The 21,218-nt window shown below is 34.6% G+C and overlaps 6 protein-coding genes across 7 annotated transcripts; 5 read left to right on the forward strand and 1 right to left on the reverse strand.

The window, feature by feature from the left end:
- On the forward strand, nucleotides 1,611-2,544 carry LOC104745999 (DNA-directed RNA polymerases II and IV subunit 5A-like). The gene is made up of 4 exons (XM_010467386.1): nucleotides 1,611-1,811; nucleotides 1,946-2,131; nucleotides 2,207-2,320; nucleotides 2,419-2,544. Exons 1-4 carry the CDS (start codon nucleotides 1,611-1,613, stop codon nucleotides 2,542-2,544), a joined length of 627 nt encoding a protein of 208 aa, XP_010465688.1.
- LOC104746000 (bidirectional sugar transporter SWEET16) lies at nucleotides 2,619-4,950 on the reverse strand. Its single transcript, XM_010467388.2, has 6 exons — nucleotides 4,804-4,950; nucleotides 4,623-4,659; nucleotides 4,283-4,493; nucleotides 3,798-3,962; nucleotides 3,092-3,211; nucleotides 2,619-3,002 (listed from the first exon to the last, which is right to left on the reverse strand). Exons 1-6 carry the CDS (start codon nucleotides 4,835-4,837, stop codon nucleotides 2,871-2,873), a joined length of 699 nt encoding a protein of 232 aa, XP_010465690.1. The 5' UTR covers nucleotides 4,838-4,950; the 3' UTR covers nucleotides 2,619-2,870.
- LOC104746001 (acylpyruvase FAHD1, mitochondrial) lies at nucleotides 6,356-8,452 on the forward strand. Its single transcript, XM_010467389.2, has 7 exons — nucleotides 6,356-6,528; nucleotides 6,737-6,902; nucleotides 7,115-7,167; nucleotides 7,484-7,546; nucleotides 7,862-7,912; nucleotides 7,991-8,108; nucleotides 8,202-8,452. Exons 1-7 carry the CDS (start codon nucleotides 6,415-6,417, stop codon nucleotides 8,315-8,317), a joined length of 681 nt encoding a protein of 226 aa, XP_010465691.1. The 5' UTR covers nucleotides 6,356-6,414; the 3' UTR covers nucleotides 8,318-8,452.
- On the forward strand, nucleotides 8,530-10,602 carry LOC104746002 (putative pentatricopeptide repeat-containing protein At3g16710, mitochondrial). 2 transcript variants are annotated; one of them, XM_019237042.1, is made up of 3 exons: nucleotides 8,530-9,965; nucleotides 10,070-10,365; nucleotides 10,487-10,602. In XM_019237042.1, exons 1-2 carry the CDS (start codon nucleotides 8,658-8,660, stop codon nucleotides 10,085-10,087), a joined length of 1,326 nt encoding a protein of 441 aa, XP_019092587.1. In that variant the 5' UTR covers nucleotides 8,530-8,657; the 3' UTR covers nucleotides 10,088-10,365; nucleotides 10,487-10,602. The 2 variants fall into 2 exon arrangements, with proteins under 2 accessions (XP_019092587.1, XP_010465692.1); XM_010467390.2 differs by having other exon boundaries at nucleotides 8,530-10,365.
- LOC104746003 (F-box/kelch-repeat protein At3g04660-like) lies at nucleotides 12,934-14,296 on the forward strand. Its single transcript, XM_010467392.2, has 2 exons — nucleotides 12,934-13,296; nucleotides 13,555-14,296. Exons 1-2 carry the CDS (start codon nucleotides 12,976-12,978, stop codon nucleotides 14,122-14,124), a joined length of 891 nt encoding a protein of 296 aa, XP_010465694.1. The 5' UTR covers nucleotides 12,934-12,975; the 3' UTR covers nucleotides 14,125-14,296.
- On the forward strand, nucleotides 15,571-17,063 carry LOC104746004 (putative F-box protein At3g10790). Its single transcript, XM_010467393.2, has one exon. It carries the CDS (start codon nucleotides 15,694-15,696, stop codon nucleotides 16,855-16,857), a length of 1,164 nt encoding a protein of 387 aa, XP_010465695.1. The 5' UTR covers nucleotides 15,571-15,693; the 3' UTR covers nucleotides 16,858-17,063.

Raw genomic sequence — 21,218 nt, forward strand, 5'->3', positions numbered from 1 at the left:
GGCTTTAATCTCCTTAACTGATTCCAAACTATATGTATGTTCGGTTACAGTGTGTTTCCCTTCTTTTAATATGTTTTGTCTCATGGCCATTTACGTTTGCTTGCGTATGCATGAATAAGGTCTATACTTATGTCTCAATCTTCAAAGTCTTCTGTTGTAATTTTGTTTCCAGGTTTTTAAATGTATAATGCTTTTGTGTAATGATATAATTACCAATTTCCCTTTTCAAATCTATTTTGTCAATATGTGTATCAGTGTATGCGTCTGTGTAATGAATGGTTGGGGGGAGTTGTACATTGCCATATCACACCCAAAAAAAAAGAAAAAGAAAAAACATTATATAGAGAACATGCGAAGAAGTACATATATACTATTACTAATATAATGCTGCAAACTAATTAACAGATGCGATCATCCAGCTCCAGTGCGGAAGCCAAAAAACAGTCGATTCGGAAACGACTACTAACGTTGCCGGAATATTCATGCTTTCTACAGATGAACTATCGACTCCCGCACTCTTCAGCGGCTGTCGTCTCGTCGTCCCAACCCCTCGCTCCAACTGCGACGCCACCCTCCCTTCCACCGGACAACTCGTATCCCCGTTCAACATCGTCGGTAACTTCATCATCGGTATGCTCAAGATATCCCCTATCATCCCAGCTGGCTTTGTCCCCACAAATTAACTAATTCCAAACTAAACTATTTATGTTCGGTTACCGTGTAAACCCCCTTCTCCTTTTGTGTTTTGTGTCATGACCATCTACGTTTGTTTAAGTATGCATGCATCAATATGTTCAAGTTTATGTCTCAGTCTTTACAACTACAAATACATCATGATATGAGGCCTGGAATAAATCATCGAAATTGAGCCTAATATGCAACGATAATGATTTTATTTATTCACTTTTGCACGTCTCAAAAGTTCTTGGGTCGACTGTTTCACAAATACAAATTCTTAAGATTTGGTTTTGAGTTGAAACCTTGAAGAAAAAAGTGGTACACCACCTCCGATTTGTATTGCATGTAGTTTAGGCTGTAGGCTGGCCATGCCCGGTTATGTGCATATCTGGCTTTTTTTCTTTATGTTTACAGTTACCCAAATCTATTGAATTAAGTCCCAATATAATTTCTATGAAACTTGTGTTATATATTACGGTACAGAAAATTTTAAAACAATGTCGGCTAGGCAGTGAAGAAAACATGGTAACTTTCGGACTAGAGTNTTTTTTTTTTTTTTTTTTTTTTTTTTTTTGGCATCGAGAGTTTCGTATCTAGATTAGGAGGAAAAAATAAGAGCATGTTTCCAAAATTTTTAATTGGACTCCAAACCGACATTAACTATATAAAAAAAAAACCCTGATATTTAATTCTCCAGAAAAAAATGTCAAGTTTAGTTTCGTTTTACCTTTTTATATATATAAATTAGATGTAAAATATTCTTAGGGTTTCGCAGCCGCTTAAAAAACATCCATCTCCTTTGCTATTTTTTGCATATTTCGTACGTGATTCTCTCCTCCCTTTTAGATCATCATTTGTTTTGCATATTGATTTTCCTGTGAGAAGCTAATAGCTGAACGTAACAAAGCAGTGTAGTAAAAATCGGTGAGAATATGGCGCTAACGGACGAAGAGATTAAAAAACTGTACCTAGTCCAGAGGACATTGATGCAGATGCTCAAGGATCGTGGCTACTCTATCGAGGATTCGGAAATTACGATGACCCTAGGAGAGTTTATTGAGAAATACGGCGACGATTTTAAAAGGAAGGCTCTAAATACTCTCAAAGCTAAGAAAAACGATGACAATGAGAAGGTACATATATGTATTCATAATTAATGTTTCTAAAATATGTTTATACCTTAAAATAAGATGCTTGTGGATGGAAAATTTGGTTTATTGGCATTTGCATAGAACAAAACTGATACAAAGCATCGTTGTGTACGTAGCTCTATATTTTCTTCCCTAATAAGTCCAAAGTTGGAGTTGCGGACATGAAGAAGTACACGAACAAGTTGAAATCGGATAATGTTTTCAGAGCAATTTTGGTGGTGCAAGATATAAAGGATTTTTCCAGCTTTGCTCAGCTTTCTATTAGAGAAATCTATCCAAAATTTCATATTGAAGTTTTCCAGGTAATTTAAAAAAAGAATAAAAAACACTTTTTGATTTTTGTTCTCTTGATGACCATTGAGTATTGTTGGGCTTAGGAAGGGGAATTGCTAGTGAACGTAAAGAACCATGTTTTTGTTCCTGAGCATCAAGCTCTTACTACTGATGAGAAGAAAACTTTCCTGGAGAGATACACAGTGAAAGAGAACCAGGTTTGTATAGTTTTTTTTTTTCCGCATAGAAAGAAGTATTGTTGTTGTTGATTTTGTGTAATTAAAGTTTGCAACTCTTCGGTGTTGTTGTTATATAGCTTCCAAAGATTCATGTCACCGATCCAATCGCAAGATACTTTGGACTAAAACTTGGCGAAGTCGTGAAGATCACACGTCTGAGTGAAACCTCTGGTCGTTATGTTACCTATCGCTTTGTTGTGTAACCAAAACTTTTTGACAATGATTTATATATTAAGTTGATCATATAAGACATAATAAGCTTGTTGCTTGTGACCAATAGTTTTGAATCATTGATTGTGTTGTAATATAAACTGAATCAAACTATATTACAATCACATATGCATGTACGACACCGGACGATAATACAAAATAAACAAATAAAGAGATTTGTTAATAGGATGCCATCAAAACGAGTACTCAACCCAAAAAAAAAAAAAGAATTGAAAATTTTTATTTTGTTTGTGAAGAATGAAAAATGTTTTTGTATTCGTTTTAGTTATTTTTATGGATTAAAAGATAAACTGGTTAATTAAGAGAGGAGAGGTTGGCTTGGTATGAGGCCTTCTTCTTCATGATCTTCTACATTTGGTCTGGCATTTCTGTAATACGCATAAATTAGGAGTTGAATTGTCCCAAGCAAGAATCCCATTCCATTTGGCACCTACACACACACACACAACATACAAACCAGTTTAACTATATGATTTATCTCCCTATTATCAAAGTTTATATCAAAACAATGATACTTACTAGTAGAAAAATATCGTGTACGAGTAAAGCGTAGACACCCCAAATCGCACCGTTCAGAAAGAGGAAAAACGACAGCCAAAATGGCATAAACTGAACACTCCTCGTCGTCACCACCGTTTTCTGATCGGATCAATGATCAAAATGATATTAGATCAAAACGACACTTATTACGTGTATACAACCATCTAGTAATGATAATAGATTAGATACAATAGACATTGATATTTTTAGTTATGACCACGTGCTGAAAAACACTCTCCATACAATTTCATGTCTCTCTTTTTAGCTGTGGTACGGTGGTTGGCTCGATTATTGCTGAATGATAATATAACACTTAAAATATACGACAGCCCAAGACCGGTCCTAGGGTATAGCCAAATGAAGCAACAGCCTTGGACCCTCAGATTTAAATACAAAAACAATAGTTTTTTATTTTCTTTTTTGAAATTTAGTCGTTTAGTTTGGTATGCAATAATCCTATCTCCCTCTGAAATCCAGTATTTGCATATATTTGTCTTTTTTATCCATACCAACACGTATCTAACACTTTGACTAATATCTCTTTTATTTTTTTTTTCCTGACAATCCATCTTATATAGAATCTATTTTTTTGGTTAGGGAGATGATTAATTATGTAATTAACTAAAATACTCGGTAATTAGTGTGATAAAAATAAGAAAATTAAGAAGAGAGAGTAGAGACTTACAATAACGGAAAGAGGAGAACCATACATGATAATGTTGAGAGTTGCACATATGAAACCCATTGAAGTAGAACGCGAGTTTGCATCTCCAAACGCAGTTCTTGTTCCCAAAATCGCGATTAGTGGAAAACATACGTTCAGAGCTAGAACGACTAAAATTGTTTTCAACTGATCAACAAAAAAAAAAAAGAATTGAAAGAAATCAAATTAGTCAAAAATTAAAGTGGAGCATAATCCTAGTTTATTGATATTATATATAGCAAGTAGACATAATTTAGAAATGAAATTATTGACTAAGAACGTCATCATAATAAATAAAAAATCTGCTAATCAGATCTGAATCTGAGTCAGACCAATGTAATCCCTTATCTGTCCATCAAATGAAAAATGCATTCAACCAAATTTTACCATATAAAAACACAACATACGTAAGATCTCTCTAGCAGATATCTAAAACTCTTATATAGGTCGTCGAAAGATAAACTTACGAATCTGGATTTGGGGACAAAGAAGAGGAAAATGAGAACGTAGATGGACTCAGCAAGAGCACCAAAGCCATTGACTGTAGAAACCAAGTATTCACCAGGTGTCACTATCCCGTAATATGTCCATAACGAAGAACCCATCAACGTGCAAATGTACGGCAAACACTCGTAATCCTGCGTCGACCTCCCTTTCACTATCTTCCAAAACGTCTCCCTATTCATCGATCATCGTAAATGTATTTTTAATTTGTCCATTTTCTTATAACTCAATCAATTGTTCTAGAATATAATCAAAATCATATTGAGAATCAAGATAAGAGTGATGAGATAAATTATAACTCACACAGGGGAGAGGAAGACAAGCACCGATATAACATTTCCTGCATCGATCATCATATAGTTAAAATAATGATCAGTTTATAATATATAAGAAAAATTGATCATTGCCATGTGAATTAATATGTGATCCTTGATGAGGATGATGATAGACTAAAAACACGTGCAAAAGAAGATGGTGATGTTACCTATGACTCCAACAAAGAAACTTAAGTCTGCCATATTGGGGGATGGGTTTCTGAAGAAGGCAGATAAGAGAAAGACTAAAGAGGATGAGAGAGAGATAGAGAGATATAGCAAATTATAAGGAGGCGACTTTGTGTTTATCCGTCCACATACGAGAGAGAAGATATATATGTGAGTTTTTTGGTAAAGTATTAGTTATAAAATTATAAATTCTCTTTCAGACAGCAAAACGAACAGAACACTAATGTTAAACTAATAGGGGCTCGTGTAGCATGTGAATAATTAGATTAGGATAAAAGTAGAATCGTGCGTACCTTGTTCTACACTTTTCGCTTTTCAGGTTGAATGATTCTTTTTTCTTAAAATCTAATTTTTCAATGCTCTACTTGAATTGAAAACAGTGATTTAATAAAGATTTGAACGGCTGTAATATCACGAGAAAAAAAAAATCTGTCGATCATGTGAAACATATATATACTTCTACTGTCAGAAAAAAAAAAGTTGCAATAATATTTTCTTTTTCTTATAAAAGATCCATATTTAAAGAACCATGTGGGTAATAAAAGTTTACTAAGAAGGATCATAATAAGATTTAGGAGTCAAGATTTTTAAAAGTTGATTTTCTTTTTGTCAAAAGTGTTTTCTTGTCGCATTTTTATGATAGTTTTCTAAATATCAATATACATTATAGATAAGTTATCCATTTCACCGATTAGACAAATCTTTAGTTGAAGAATTTTATCCTAAATTTAAAATTTTACTTTAAACTAAATAGTTGACCCAAAGAATTAATCTTAATTGATTTACTTTAAACTAAATTGTTGACTGATGTATTATGGGTATAATCTTGATTGCTAGTACAAATGTAAACATTATACCGACCATCCATGATCTATTGATTGTGTTATTGTTGTTGTTTCATTTATAAACATACTAAATATATATTAGGTCGATACATCTCCTTATTAGACTAAATCCCTTTCAACATAAATTCCAAGTCAAACCATAGCATTGCCTATATTTTTACCATGTAAAAATCTCTTTGTAGAAGCTTATCTGCCCTCAAATAATATTATCTTTTTTTAATAGAAAAGAGAATCTTGATATCTGAAAATATTAATCTTCATTGATAATATAGAATTTTCAAGTTTTTACATGTTTTTTTTTGGATAAAGATTTGTATCTATGTATATGTTTTTGTTCATTTTTTTAATAGATTTGATCCTTAACAGTTAACATATCTTCACAAGTTTAATAATTTGATAATTGATATTGTCAGTCTCGTAGATCAAATTAAAGTTTAATAGAAAAAACAACATTTTTGTTTCTACATGCCTTGTTTTATATGAAAGTGATTAGAAAAATGGTAAGCAATCAGTTTTCTTGAAAAATCCACGTCATGGTATCCTACTACTGTTTCTAAATTCGTGAAACACGCGGCTGCTTAATTATTTGCATATAGGTCCAAATAGTTTAAGTAGTTTTCCACTTTTGACCACTAACTTTGAAATTTTCATCTTAGACCCTTCGTCTTCAATCGAGTCAACAACAAATCTTAAACAGGGAAAATAAGAAGAGTCTGTGTTGTTGTTGACTTGGTTGTTGACCTAAAGATGGCGACTTCGATGATTCAGAGATTGTTCAAACAGGGTACAAAGATCGTCGGCGTTGGACTCAATTACGCTTCTCACGCCAAAGAACTTGGTATTGGCAACGCCCTCCCAAAGGTACGAACTTTATTTTTTTTATCTTCTTCACATTTCTTTTTGTAATCTTCGAGAAATTGGATCGAGCGGGATTTAAAAGTTGCCGCGTAAACTGATTAGTTAGGATCGTTGGTTTGTAAAGGAACATAACTGGGGTCCTCCTTCCTGCATAGTGTGATTTTGATTTGACCCTCTCTGTGTTTTGTGTGGTGTGATTTGCTGGAAGTAGGACCCGATTGTGTTCTTAAAGCCAACTTCGTCGTACCTGGAAAACGGTGGAACAATAGAGATCCCACATCCACTGGATTCACTTCACCATGAGGTGGAACTCGCTGTAGTCATTGGACAGAAAGCAAGAGATGTCCCTGAACGGTTAGCCATGGATTACATTGGAGGTATTTTTTTACTTACATGTAACCTCGTGGATGTAATAATCAAGTCTTTAACTTTAACAAGTTGGTAAATGGTAATATACTTATTGGTGCATCATGGAATAAGGTTAACCTGTTTGTATGTGATGTTAGTTGTGGTATGTATTCTTCATCTTAGTATTTTTATATCCCTTTTTAGTATGTACGGTGTGCTTATGTTTCTCGTTGTTCTCTAGGATATGCGCTTGCTCTTGATATGACTGCTAGGGAACTCCAAGTTTCTGCCATGGTAGATAACCATTTTTCTTTTTGTATCAATATATGTTTATGGGTCTTTACTTACATAAGTCCCACTTTTAATAATTTTCTTGCATGCTCGAGCTTTGCCATTTACTAATCGATCTTTATAAGCTCGTAAGCCATAATTTGGTTGAGTTTTCACTGTGTGGGATCATAACATATGTTTGCCAATCTTTTCCTGTAAACAAAATCTTAGATTTGTGTAGTGTTTTCACACTTATCAATGTTTTTATTTAAGCAATTATTTACTTAAGCACATACTGTATCATCATGGCCTTATGGGGGTGTTTAATTCTCGTCTTCAGGCATCTGGTCTTCCATGTACGCTTGCTAAAGGACAGGATACCTTTACTCCCATCAGCTCTGTTGTAAGTCATTATCTGGAACTTGTTTCCCAAAATGCTAAATTTCACCAGACCATGTGAAGATTAGGCTCCACGAATAAGAGCTTAGAAGTATTGACTCATTTATTACTCTCGTCCGAGATCATTGTAGCTAGGGTCTTATAGCAGATTGCTTAGTCTTATTGCGTCCACAGGGATTTATGTATATAACTGAGATTGTAGTGCTTGTCATCACCAGTCAATATGCGAATATGCATAACAAACATAACCCATTAGCTACTGATAGTAAACACACTCTTAGCCTCTAATCCTAAGTTTGGTTTCTTCATCTTGTTTTAGCTACCAAAGGCAATGGTGCTGGATCCCAATAACCTGGAACTTTGGCTAAAGGTTTGGCTCCTCATTGTCTCTGTTATCATATGAAGCTACTGCCCTGTTTCCTTTTGATAAATTCCCACACTGTGACAGGTCGATGACGAGACAAGACAGAAAGGTTGGACAAAGGATATGATATTCAAGGTCCCATATCTCATCAGCTACATAAGTTCTGTAATGACCCTTTTCAAAGGAGATGTCATATTAACAGGTAAAAAAACATTTCTTTCCCCATCATCAAGAGATTCCGTAAAACTTGCAACATAGGAGTAAAAGGTTTTGATTTGTCTATATGTATATATAGGTACACCAGAAGGTATAGGACCTGTAAAGATTGGTCAGAAGATAACCGCTGGAATCACCGGTCTTTCCGAAGTTCACTTCGACGTCGGTAGGCGTGTTAAGCCGTTGTTCAGATAGTCTTTTTGTGAATCTTTTTGTCTTAACTTTTTGTTTGTTTGTATAATCCTCAATTTATATCTTGTATGAATTGTGATGATACATGTTAATATCCTTCAATCAAATTTAAACTCCTCTCATTAAGAGTTAAAATTATGTAATTAAACCCTTAATATAAATATTAAATAAATTAAATTAAATGATTGAAAAAGAGACTGAACTTACTACGCGGCGAGTTTGTGTCCGTGCCTCCGTCGCTTAGTTAGGTTTTGCGTTCTTCTTCTAGCTAATAATCTCCGCCGCTTCTCTGTTCGTCACGATGTTGTTGTGTAGTGTTCGAACTTCAAAAACTTAATTGTGAATGCGTAGATCCATTGCGACTGGGTTTGCGTCGATAGCGAAACGGTTACTTCTACATAAGCATCATCGTCTACATATAATAGGTAACCACAGAACTGCTCCTTTCTGTTTCTGGATTCGAGCTTTCTCTAATTACCGAAAGATTTGGAGAGATGATCTTAACTTTAACGAGGCACTTGATTTGTTCACTCGTATGGTTCACTCTCGTCCTCTTCCTTCAATCGCCGAATTCACTAGATTACTCACTGTTATCGCCAAGATGAAAAGGTACAACACTGTGATCTCTCTCTTCGATCAAATCCGAATTCTTGGAATCTCGCCTGTTCTGTATACCTGCAACATCGTTATGAACTGTGTTTGTCTATCTACTCAGCCTCTTCGTGCTTCGTCGTTTCTTGCGAAGATGATGAAACTTGGTATTGAGCCTGACTTATTCACGTTTACAACTCTTGTTAGTGGTTACTGTCATTGGAATAGGATTGAGGAAGCTATAGCTTTGTTTGATGAGATTGTGGGAATGGGATTTAGGCCTAACGTTGTGACATACACTACGTTGATTCATTGTCTTTGTAGAAACAGAGATGTGAATCACGCGGTGGAGGTTTTTAACCACATGGGGAGTAATGGGATTACACCGAACGTTGTTACTTACAATGCTTTAGTGAGTGGTTTTTGCGAGATTGGTAGATGGAGTGACGCTGTTTGGTTGTTTAGAGATATGATGGAGAGGAATATTGAACCTAATGTAATCACTTTCACTGCTTTGATCGATGCGTTTGTGAAAGTAGGGAAGCTTTTAGAGGCTGAAGAACTTTACAAGGTGATGATCCGTTTGTCTATAGATCCTGATGTTTTCACTTACAGTTCGTTGATTAAGGGGCTTTGTATGTTTGGTCGTTTAGATGAGGCTAGGAGAATGTTTTATTTGATGAAAAGTAATGGTTGTTACCCTAATGAAGTGACTTATACTACTCTCATACATGGGTTTTGCAAGTCTAGGAGGGTAGAGGAAGGGACCAAGATCTTCGGTGAGATGTACCAGAAAGGATTAGTTGTGAACGTGATCACTTACACCGTTCTTATCCAGGGTTATTGTCTAGTGGGAAGACCTGATGTTGCGCAAGAAGTTTTCAGTCAGATGGGTTCTCGTGGTGCGCATCCTGATATTAGGACATACAACGTTTTGTTAGATGGTCTGTGTTATAACGGGAAGGTAGGGAAAGCATTGATGATATTCGAATACATGCGGAAGAGAGAGATGGATATTAGTATTGTTACGTATACTATCATTATTCAAGGGATGTGCAAGGTTGGTAAGATGGAAGCTGCTTTTGATTTATTTTGTAGCCTTTTCTCCAAAGGAATGAAGCCTAATGTTATTACCTACACCACAATGATATCGGGATTTTCTAGGCAAGGCTTAATTCATGAAGCTGATGCGCTGTTTAAGAAAATGATACAAGATGGGTTCTCGCCAAATGAAAGCGTGTATAAGTAGGTGGTGCCACCGTAAGCTGAACTCATGAGGAGTTAAAGGTTACTTCGATGGTTTTGATCTCAAGCATATGAGTTCGATGACGTTGCAGTTGCAGTTTGGGGAGAGCTAACGCAGCTGCTCAATAAATATTGGGTGAAAATGGGATGAAACAGCGAGAGAGGCGAGAGCCTCGAGAATAAAATATATAAAAAATCTCACTTCTGCAACACAGGTGAGGTTATATAAAATACCTTTCATAAGCACATGTTGCATATTAAGAAACTTATACAGCTTCAGGATGTATTGGTAATGAAATTTAACCTCCACTCTTGTTGTAAATTGTAAATTTTCAGGTGCAATAAAGTGTTGCCGTACCCCGTCGGCTACATAGTTTCTACTATAATTCATCTCCAAGGAGTTGTCATCTTGACAGGTTTTTGTTGTTGACGGTTCTATCTATCTTCGAGAATTCCATCGAAGCAGATTTGTACATTAGATTATTGAAGTCGAATATAGTATTCTTAAGATAGCTGATGAACGGTATAGAACATGTAATGATTGGTAAGCAAGTAGTTTCGGGAATTAACCGGTATTGCCCTTGCTGAATTCGATCTCTGGGGCCGTTTGACGAATGAACTGTTGTAAGGTGTAATACTACAACAGTACAAGTGTAACAAGATACAATATATAACACAATATTCATTTTATACTAATTGAAGAAACATATATATACTTCAGTAATCTTCACATGTATTTGTTGTTGAAGGTTCTTAACCATCTTAGTTTATTAATCATTAGCGACCTCTATTTTTGGTGTACATAGTTTATCAATTAGTTTTGTGCTTTGCTTTGTCGATCCATCCACCACCTCCACTTATAAGGTTTCAGGATAAAGAAGAAAACGACGATTGGAATAGTTGGTACAGTTAAATCCTTCACTTGGTTACTACGTGGTTCCTTGTAATTTGCTCTTAAATCTCTAGCTTCGGTGGGCTTGGTCTCTTGCTTTTAAAATCGAAAACCATCAATCAAGAAAAAAAACTAAAATGATACTAATGAGTAATGACTTACCAAAAAAATTTCAGCGACCAAGTATAACCATTCCGGAACTAAATTGGAATCATCATTATACGTACAAAAAAAACGTAAATCAAATGATATAGTAAGAAAGTAAGACATGTTCCAAAAAAAAGAACTTATTTATATGCAAAAAAGGATTTAGAAAATGAAGATTAATTAATGAAAAAAATGGTGCAGGGAAGCATATATGAGGGATATAAACGAAAAGACAAACAAGAGGGTAGCGCATCTCAGCTTAATGTCTTTAGGACTCGCTATTTGCGTTTTAATTATTCAAGTTTGGCATCTCAAACGCTACTTCCTCAAAAAGAAGCTCATCTAACTTCATTCTATATATATATATTAGAAAATTTGCTGTCTTATGCTATTTTTGGGGGTAACTATAGAGTGGACATATATACCAAATCAAATAAAGAAACACATGCTTTTGTGCCTGATATTATTTTTTTATATACTGATCACAGAAATTTCATAGAATCATCTAGGAAAGATTGATATATTCATCGATATATAGACCACAAATTAATTAGAAATACTATTTGCGTTGATTTTTGTATCGTGGTAATTAATGGATACTTTGAAAGAGGTAGAGGTAGAACTTTGGCTTTGAACTTTGAAGGGTGGACACATTAAGAGTACATATGAGTGACTTTAATAGTTTTTAGTACACCATTTACAGAGAAATTTGCTAACGAGTAACGGCCGTGACAAAGGAAAAATGATCCTAATTAGAGTTATTAGGTTGTTTTTTTGGACATCAATGCCAGTTTGAAAGTACGACTAATAATGTTTTGATAATGAGTAAAATGACCATTGACCAATAACGTCAACTCTACGTGACGCGCGTGTTTAGTTTTGCCGCAGGTTGAGATGCTATTTACATCTTACATCACATGTGGACCGTTTAGTTAGATGACTTTCGAGAAGTATAAGGTTCCTACAATGCGGTGTTTGGGTGCCTCGGTTTTACACAATTGGCCACCCAAATACATAAACTGATGGTATATTATATTATGTAAAGGGGATCATTATGTATCGCAGTGGACAATTATGTAAATGGGGATATCCAAACACCGCGTTGTAGACATATTTTAAATGGAATATTTGTTTTAACTTTATAAGCTTTTTGAAATCTTATTCATTTAAAAATAATGTCTAAACATTATTTTTAATCCAAATTTACATCTTAATTTGTGAGATTATATTTTTTTTTTCTTATAGTTTCAAATCATTTCTACATTTGAAATCCTACATTTTAGCCATTTGGAAAGTTAATTAAATATAATCTTAATTATTTTTTCCTTTTTCTAAAACTAAAATTTATGTCACTAGCTCATATACTCAAACTTTAATCTTGTAAATTCATCGGTCTAGATCCGTCCACGCGTCCGCGTATACGATTAGGTGCTCTAAGCGCTTGTCCACCATTTAAAAAAATGTGAAAGGTAAATATCTACAAATCTCTAAAATCTGACAATATTTATTTTACTTTTTGTTTCCTAAAACTAAAATTGATGTGAGTCATATTTTCAAACTAAGAACTAATCAAATTATCGGTCTAGATCCGTCCACGCATACTGAGAATCTAATAGATATCATCGATCTAAATCTATCCACGCGTCCGCGTATACGATTTGGTGCTAAGGTCTTGTCCACCATAAAAAAAAGTGAGAGGTCTATATCCATATCTCCAAATTCTGTAAAGATATTAAGGCTTCAGAGTAAACAATAACCAAAAGAGAGAGCAGAGCTGAAAACAGCCATGATCCGGCTTGGGTCGAAAGAGAGGAGGTGTAACACTTCACCACCTTTGACAAGGTCCCAAACCTACCCGTTGGAGAGGATTCCTCTAGAAATGAAAGAGGAGATTCTCATGAAATTGAAGGGCAAATGCATCTCCAAGTTCATCAGCATTTCTAAATCCTGGTCATCGATAATGCGTAGCAAACGTTTCACCAACTTGTACCTGAATCGATCTTTGGCTCGACCACGTATCCTTTTCTCATTGACGCACCATGGAGACAATGAGAGGCAGCTCTTCTACTCTTGCTCTCAGGAGGATCCATCCTCTGATCATCAAACGGTTAGTTGTCCCCCTCTGAATCAAGATAACTGGTTTGAATTTTCTCCACCTGTCCGTGGCTTGCTGTGCTGTCTGAATCATAATAATAAAGTGATGATTGGGAATCCTACTACTTGTCAATTTATTACTTTGCCGAGAGTCCAAACTGTGAGGAAAGACATAAGCTACTTCTTTGGATATGATCCTGTTAATGGTGAATACAAAGTGTTGTGCATGACGGTGTCACGTAATGATACATCAAGCGATGTTGTGTCGCAGGAGCATCAAGTTTTCACTCTAGGAGCTAGGAGAAAGAAATGGAGAAAGATCGAATGTAATCATCCCCATTATACTCCTCGTAGAACTCAAGGGTTATGCAGCAATGGGGTTGTGTATTATCTAGCTTGGATCCAACTTGATCTGTCTCTGATATGCTTTGATGTGAGGTCTGAAAAGTTTAGTCTCATTGAGTTACCCAATGGCGGGAATGTCCAATATCTGTCGCACTACGGCGAAAAGATAGCTGCGGTGAATATGTTAGTCCCCGGTACACTTGACTTGTGGGTTCTTGAAGATACCAACAAACCACATTGGTCAGACGTTTCAATCATGATTCCTTCTTGGACAGATTCATATGGTCAGTTTGAATTTTTTACGTTAAGGGGTAGACTTGGCACCGGCGAGCTTGTATTGGCACCGGTCTTTGTCATAGACCCGTTCTTTATACTATGTTACGATCTCAAGGAAAAAAAAGCAAGAAAAATCCAGATCGAAGGAATTGAGACTCACTCAACGTACATACATGTTTATCTGGATCATGTTGAGAGTCCTATGTTTCTGGAACTGTAAGGTAATCATCTGTTGATGACTAGTTCTTTGGTGGTGTTGTCTGAACTAATTTCTCTCTTTCTCTTTCTTTTTTTTTTCTTTCTTTTTCTTTCAAGTTTTTGAATTAAGTTGTCGGATATTGTTTGTTTAAGACTAATTCTTATTGAAATATATGATCAACAATGGTTCTGTATGCTTTTGAATTTATGCAATTGCAATGTTTATGACTTGTTTAAAATAATTTATGATTTTATGTGGAGCTTATACTGCTTCGGTTTTTCAATTTGATTTATTTTGGCGAGAATGATGAGTTTGGTGTTGTTGGCTAGATGTATCTTTATCATCCATCTTATAAATCTTTTGTGTAAGAGCAAAATTACCTCAATAATTACTCTCAATCTTTTTAAATTATGTTTGACTAAACCATCACACACTTTTGTGCTCGGAGATTTTATGTAACTTTACATTATGTTTTTATTTAACCTATTGTTTGAAATCATTTCTAAATTTGAAAATCTACATTTGGCCATTTTAAAAAGTTAATTGAATCAAATCTTTGGGACTTTTTTATTTCCGATCCTAAAACTAAAATTTATGTCACTAGCTCATATATTCAAACTTTTATACTAAGAATCTAAAATTTTTATTAGATTTATATATCATTTGAAGTCGTTTCTATATTTGAAAATCCACATTTTAGCCATTGAAAAGTTTAACAAACCAATCTAATTAATCTTTGAGGATTTTTTATATTTTTTTATATTTATTTTACTTTTTGTTTCCTAAAATCAAAATTTATGCCAATTATATTTTCAAACTTTCAAATTAAAAAACTAATCAAATTTTCGGTTTAGATTCGTCCAGGCGTACTAAGAATCTAATAAATATAATCTGTATATTCGTCCACGTGTTCGCGTATACTATTAGGTGCTAAGGTGTTGTCCACCATACAAAAAAAAAGTGAGAGGTCTATCTACATTACCTTCGTGCTTGGAGATTTTATGTAACTTTACATTATGTTTTAATTAACCTATTGTTTGAAAGCAATTCTACATTTTGGCCATCTTGAAAAGTTAACTGAATGAAATCTGTGAAACTATTTTTTTTGTTTCCTAAAACTAAAATTTTCTGCCACTATAGCTCATATATTCAAACTTTAAAACTAAGGATCTAAATGTAGTCTTATCAATTGAAGTCATTTCTACATTTGAAAATCTACATTTTAGCCATTGAAAAGTTAGAAACTGAATCTTATCTTTGAGATTTATTTTTTTATTTTTGATACTAACTTTTTGTTTCGGAAAACTAAAATTTATATCAGTCATATCTTCAAACTTTCAAACTTACAAAATAAAATATAATCAAATTATCGGTTTAGATTCGTCCACGCATACTAAGAATCTAATAAATATTAGATATCATCGGTATCTCCGTCCACGCGTCCGCGTATACGATTAGATGCTAAGGTGTTGTCCACCATACAAAAGAAAAGTGAGAGGTCTATCTACATGAAAATCTCCAAAATCTGTAAAGATTTTAAGGTTTCAGAGTAAACAACAACCAAAAGAGTGAGCGGAGCTGAAAATAGCCATGATCCGGCTTGGTTCGAAAGAGAGGAGGTGTAGTACTTCACCACCTTTGACAAGGTCCCAAACCTATCCGTTGGAAAGTATGCCTCCAGACATGAAAGAGGAGATTCTCATGAAATTGAAGGGCAAATACATCTCCAAGTTCATCAGCGTTTCTAAATCCTGGTCATCGATAGTACGGAGCAAAGGTTTCACCAACTTGTACCTTAATCGATCTTTGGCTCAGCCACGTATTCTTCTCTCACTAATCGACCGTGGAGACAGGGAGAAGCAGCTATTCCACTCTTTCTCTCAGGAGGATCCAACTTCTGATCATCATAGGGTCAGTTGTAACCGATATCATGACTTTTCTCCACCTATCTGTGGCTTGATTTGCTGTCGAAATGTTTATAATCTACTGATGATTGGGAATCCTAGTACTTCCCAGTTCATAACTTTACCGAGAGTCATATCGATGAGAAAAGACATAAGCTGCTTCTTTGGATATGATCCTGTTAATGGTGAATACAAAGTGCTGCGCATAATGATACCACGTAGATTTCATCATCTACGTGAAACATCATCAAGAGTTGTTGCGTCGCAGCAGGAGCATCTAGTTTTCACTCTAGGAGCAACAAGAAAGAAATGGAGAAACATCGAATGTAAGCATCCCCATTATACTCGTCGTAGTACTCAAGGGATATGCAGCAATGGGGTTGTGTATTATCTAGCTTGGGTCCAACTTGTTCGGTCTCTGATATGCTTTGATGTGAGGTCTGAAAAGTTTAGTGTCATTGAGTTACCCAAGGACGTCCAAATCCAACTTCTATCCAACTACGGCGAAAAGATAGCTGTAACGAATCTGTTAATCGACGGTACACTTGACTTGTGGGTTCTTGAAGATGCCAGCAGACAAGTATGGTCAAAAGTGTCAGTCGTGATTCCTTCTTGGAATGATTCATTTAGGTATTTTCAAACAGCATTCAAGTTCAGGGGTACACTTGGCACCGGCGAGCTTGTATTTGCACCCAAATTTGTCAGAGACCCGTACTTTCTACTATGTTACAATCTCAAGGAAAACAAAGCTAGAAAAATCAACATCCAAGGCATTGGAAGTCAATTTACTGCTAGAGATGTCTATTTGGATCATGTCGAGAGCCCTATGATTCTGGAACCTTTAAGGTAATCATCCGCTGATGACTAGTTGAACTAGTCTAGTTCTTTGTTTACTTGCTGTTGCCTGAATAATCTCTCTCTTTCTCTCTCAACTCTCAACTCTCAAGTTTGAAGTTTCAGTTAAGTTGTTGGATATTGTTGTTTATGTTTAAGACTTGGTTGGATTTTGATCAGTGGTTTTGTATGCTTATTATGGATAATGACTTGTTTTAAATAGTTTTGTGTCTGCTCTAGATGGATCGTTATCATCATCTTACATACGTAATCTGAACCCTTACATGTTTTCGGAATCCGATATCGTTTCTATTCCGCCGCTTGATCCTCTTTTCCTATCTGATTCTGATCTCCGATTTCGACTTCTTACTCGACGACGAGAACGGAGATTTTGCCGATTTCGATTTCCCGTTTGATAGTTCCGATGATTTAGTAGCTTATCCTCTCCTAGGAGGGAAGAGAAACTAAGACATGCTCTATCAGTTCCTCCTGTATCATCCAAACTCTTGTTGGGGTGGTGGATGTTGAGGAGCGCATAATTATAATCACAGATACAAATTCGTTTGGACATGTCAATTTCATTACTTCCAAGTCAAGGTTGCGCAACAAAGGGTTTCCGTTTCATAGGATGTGATTACGGATTTACTTCAAAGCTGTTGCAGCTGATCCGCTTTATTGGCTTACTGAATTATTAAATTATTTAAGTTTTTTTTTTATAAAATAAGAGAATATATATTTATTGCAGAAATATTGCATCCAAATAGATCAAGTACCACACAAAGTAAATAGATCAAGTACCACACAAAGTATTATTTAAAACCAAATACTAGCTCTATCATACTCCAAATAGTTTCTAGGTTGACACGACTTGGTATAGGAAAAATTCATCACATATCGCACCAGTGAGCGTCGTCCCACCCAACATTAGAATCCCCTCATTGCCACCCAGGGAGAAGGTTGTTGATGCGCACCACCCTCGGGGACTAGGACTGCCTCTGCATTGAACTTGTCCACATTCTCCCACTTTAATGTCTTCGTATCCAAGGAAAATAAACCACCGAACACTTTACCATCCGCACTAGCTACGTCCCTAGTATCACCTCCAAATATCAAAAATAGAGAGATTGATTATAAGAGACTTTACTAGTTAACGGAACAATTTCTTTATTTTTATGATATTTGCATGATTTTATTTTGTGAAGATTAGTGTATAAAATCATAAACCAATAACAAAATAATTGAATTCATTAACAATCATAAATTATTTTGTTTTAATTTGGCAGCACAAAACTTTTCTTGACTTTATAAAATTCTGAACTCAATAACCCCATATTTATGAACATTTTAGATGAATTTTTACAACTCACAAACTAATAACGCCAAATTTGAAAAGAATTTAATGAAATCTTGATTGAATAACAACAAATTTTACAACAAATATATCAATTGAGGAAACATCTATACTTATTATTTGTCTGGGAACATAATCCCATTTTTCAATTTTTAAAAAAATGTAATATGTTTAATAAGATATGATCTCCTTTGTATTTTAGCTTCTTCTGGTTATTATTATTTATTATTTTCATCTAATTGATTTTTCTTTTTATCCTAGCTTTTATTAATTATTAGGAAATAGATTACTGTATAGTGTTTTTAATAGATAGTTTTATCGAAAATATGATTTTTCTGAAACTAATCAAAATCTATACAATTAAAAAGAAAAGTTCGAGCAAAACATAAGCAATTATTGGTAAAAATCTAAAATTTTGTTTAGAAAAAGAAGACTTATGACGAGTGATGGATGACTCACCTACATATACGTCAAGGTTCGTGTTAAAAACAATGAATGGTTCCTACTTGCAAAATAATGCCAATTTTATATCAAAACTTAAAATCTAATTGAGTTATATATTTAGGGTTTGTAAAAATAAAGTGATTTCAAAGAGCAACTATATGAAGAGCTCTTATGTTGTCCATTTATTTTTCTTCCTTTGCATGCAATTGAATATTTGATATAGAAATTAGTGAAAGGTTTATTCAAAAATTCTGTTAGGTTATCATCAAATAACATTTTTCTATTTTCTAATGAAAATCAATAATCGTGGTGCTTAAAATATTAGAAGGTACAATTTCCTGACGGTGCATCTTTGTAACTTTTTTTCCGTTGTATACATCAAGGAACGTCAAAATTGTTAAGTGTATACAACAACTTCCCTATAATGGATATGACTTGTGAGCTTATTAACTACTTAATTAGCAAGTATGAAAGATTATAATGAAATGATATTTTAATCCTTTCCTTGATAAAATCTTAACCTTTTTTTCTTCTAGGGTTTCTTTCTTTTGTTCAATTTTTCTTTTTGAAGTGTTTTTTTCTAGTTTTTCATAATTATAAATTAGTTATTCATATTCGTTTCTATTCTTCCAGTTCATAGTAAAATGATATATCCATTATCGAAATAATCTACATGATATTATATTATAGCTCAAAGAAAAATCAAGAATTTACGGAATTTCAGGCACCATGTTCGAATTTGGAAATTGATATGATCACATGTGTTTTCAATTTTTTTTTGGTCACCAGACATGTGTTTTTTTCTTTTAAAATTTTCTAACAACAAAAGCTTAAATATGTGGTGGAAACCAAATTTTGGACACAAATTTTACTCGAAGCTGGCATCTCATATTTGTGTGTAAATTTGAATTCCAACTGGACTACCCATAAATTATGCAAAGCTGATATGACTTTCATTGTGTAAAACACGAATACGAAGACGTATTATTGCTTAGGAAAGAAAAAACGGCTATTATTAAGTGTTAATTATATACTCATTTTACTTTAGTTTTGATTTCTAAACAAACAGCTTCATCCAATTGTCAAGGTTATATAAATTAATTTCACTCTCAGTATACATGTTACATCATTATTTCTTTAACTATTATAGATAAATATGTTCGTGTAGTACATGTTGAAATTAATTTGGTGAAAGAGCACTCGTTCGTTCGAGCTTTTAAAATGTTTTGGAGCTTATGTGTAACAAAAAGTAAAAAGCTAAGGTAAGAAAAAATTGTTAACAATTTTCCATTTTTCCTGTATGAAATTTTCTGTAGCTAGAAATTTTCTTAAAGAAACTATAACGTGGAAATCGAAATTGGGTTTGGTGTAGCGCACTAGCTCGTTCGTGCTTTATGACAAATATTTGAAACGTGTGGGTAACTAAAAGTAAAAAAAAAAATGAAAACTTGTGGATATATATACCACACATACAGTGCCGGCTTAACTATAGAGGCGGGCAATACGACCGTTCCGGGTACATAGATTAAAGAGGTATATACATATAAGAAAAGAGGTACCAAAAAAATCCGGTTTTCTTGTGATGTAGCTTGCAACGTTCGATGTCCACTGGCCATTCGAGTACATTACTACCGTTATTGGGAGCTATGATGGCCTTGGTGTTAGGGTCACCAGTGTTGCATTTAAAACATCCCATTGGAGAACGTCTCTGACGTCTCTGTTGCTAGCTCGTAAGAGTGAACATAATCTAACACCCGTCCGCCGAATCCAAATAGCAACCAAAGCTTACCTTCCACCACTACGAGCTCTGCTCCTTCTCTTGCGATGAAGGAATCAATGAACCATTCGAGATCGGATCTTCAAACTAGTTATTTTTAGTGTTGTTGTAAACGGCCATTGTATTGAGCCAACCCCTACTACTGGCTCCCCCAAAAATATAAAAAATTATCATTAAAATAAAGAAATTGTTTCGGAGACTCTACGATATATTATGGATCAATCTCTCTATTTACTGGTCTTTATGGAGCACTAGTCCATGATTTCCTACCAAAGAGTCTAGAAACTTTTGTCGTTAAATTTTTTTAAAAAACAAAAGTAATTAAAATATATATATTTAAAAGAAAATTTTGTGCAAAGTATAAGAAATTTATTGGCAAAATCTAACGATTTTCTATTTTTTTTGTTACATCTCTAACTATTTTCTATCTTGAATCTTTGATATTACTCTTATCAGTTTATTATGTTCCCATTTCAAGGTCTTGGTATCCAACGAATATAACACATTGAACACTTTACCATCCGCACTAGCTACGTCTCTAGTATAAGCTTCAAATATCAATATGTTTTCCCCGAAAAGGCCACTAGCAAACCCCCGCCTCGGGCAAGGTTTCTCGCCTAATGTCTGCATTCGTGTCCACATCTCTGTCGCTAAATCATAACAGTGAACATAATCTAACACCCATCCGCCGAATCTAAATAACAACCAAAGCTTACTTTCCACCACTACAAGCTTTGCTCCTTCTCTTGCGACGAAGGAATCAATGAACCATCCGGGGTCGGATCTTCAAACCAGTTATTTTTAG

The sequence above is a fragment of the Camelina sativa genome, chromosome 15, assembly GCF_000633955.1.
Source record: "Camelina sativa cultivar DH55 chromosome 15, Cs, whole genome shotgun sequence".
Taxonomy (NCBI): domain Eukaryota; kingdom Viridiplantae; phylum Streptophyta; class Magnoliopsida; order Brassicales; family Brassicaceae; genus Camelina; species Camelina sativa.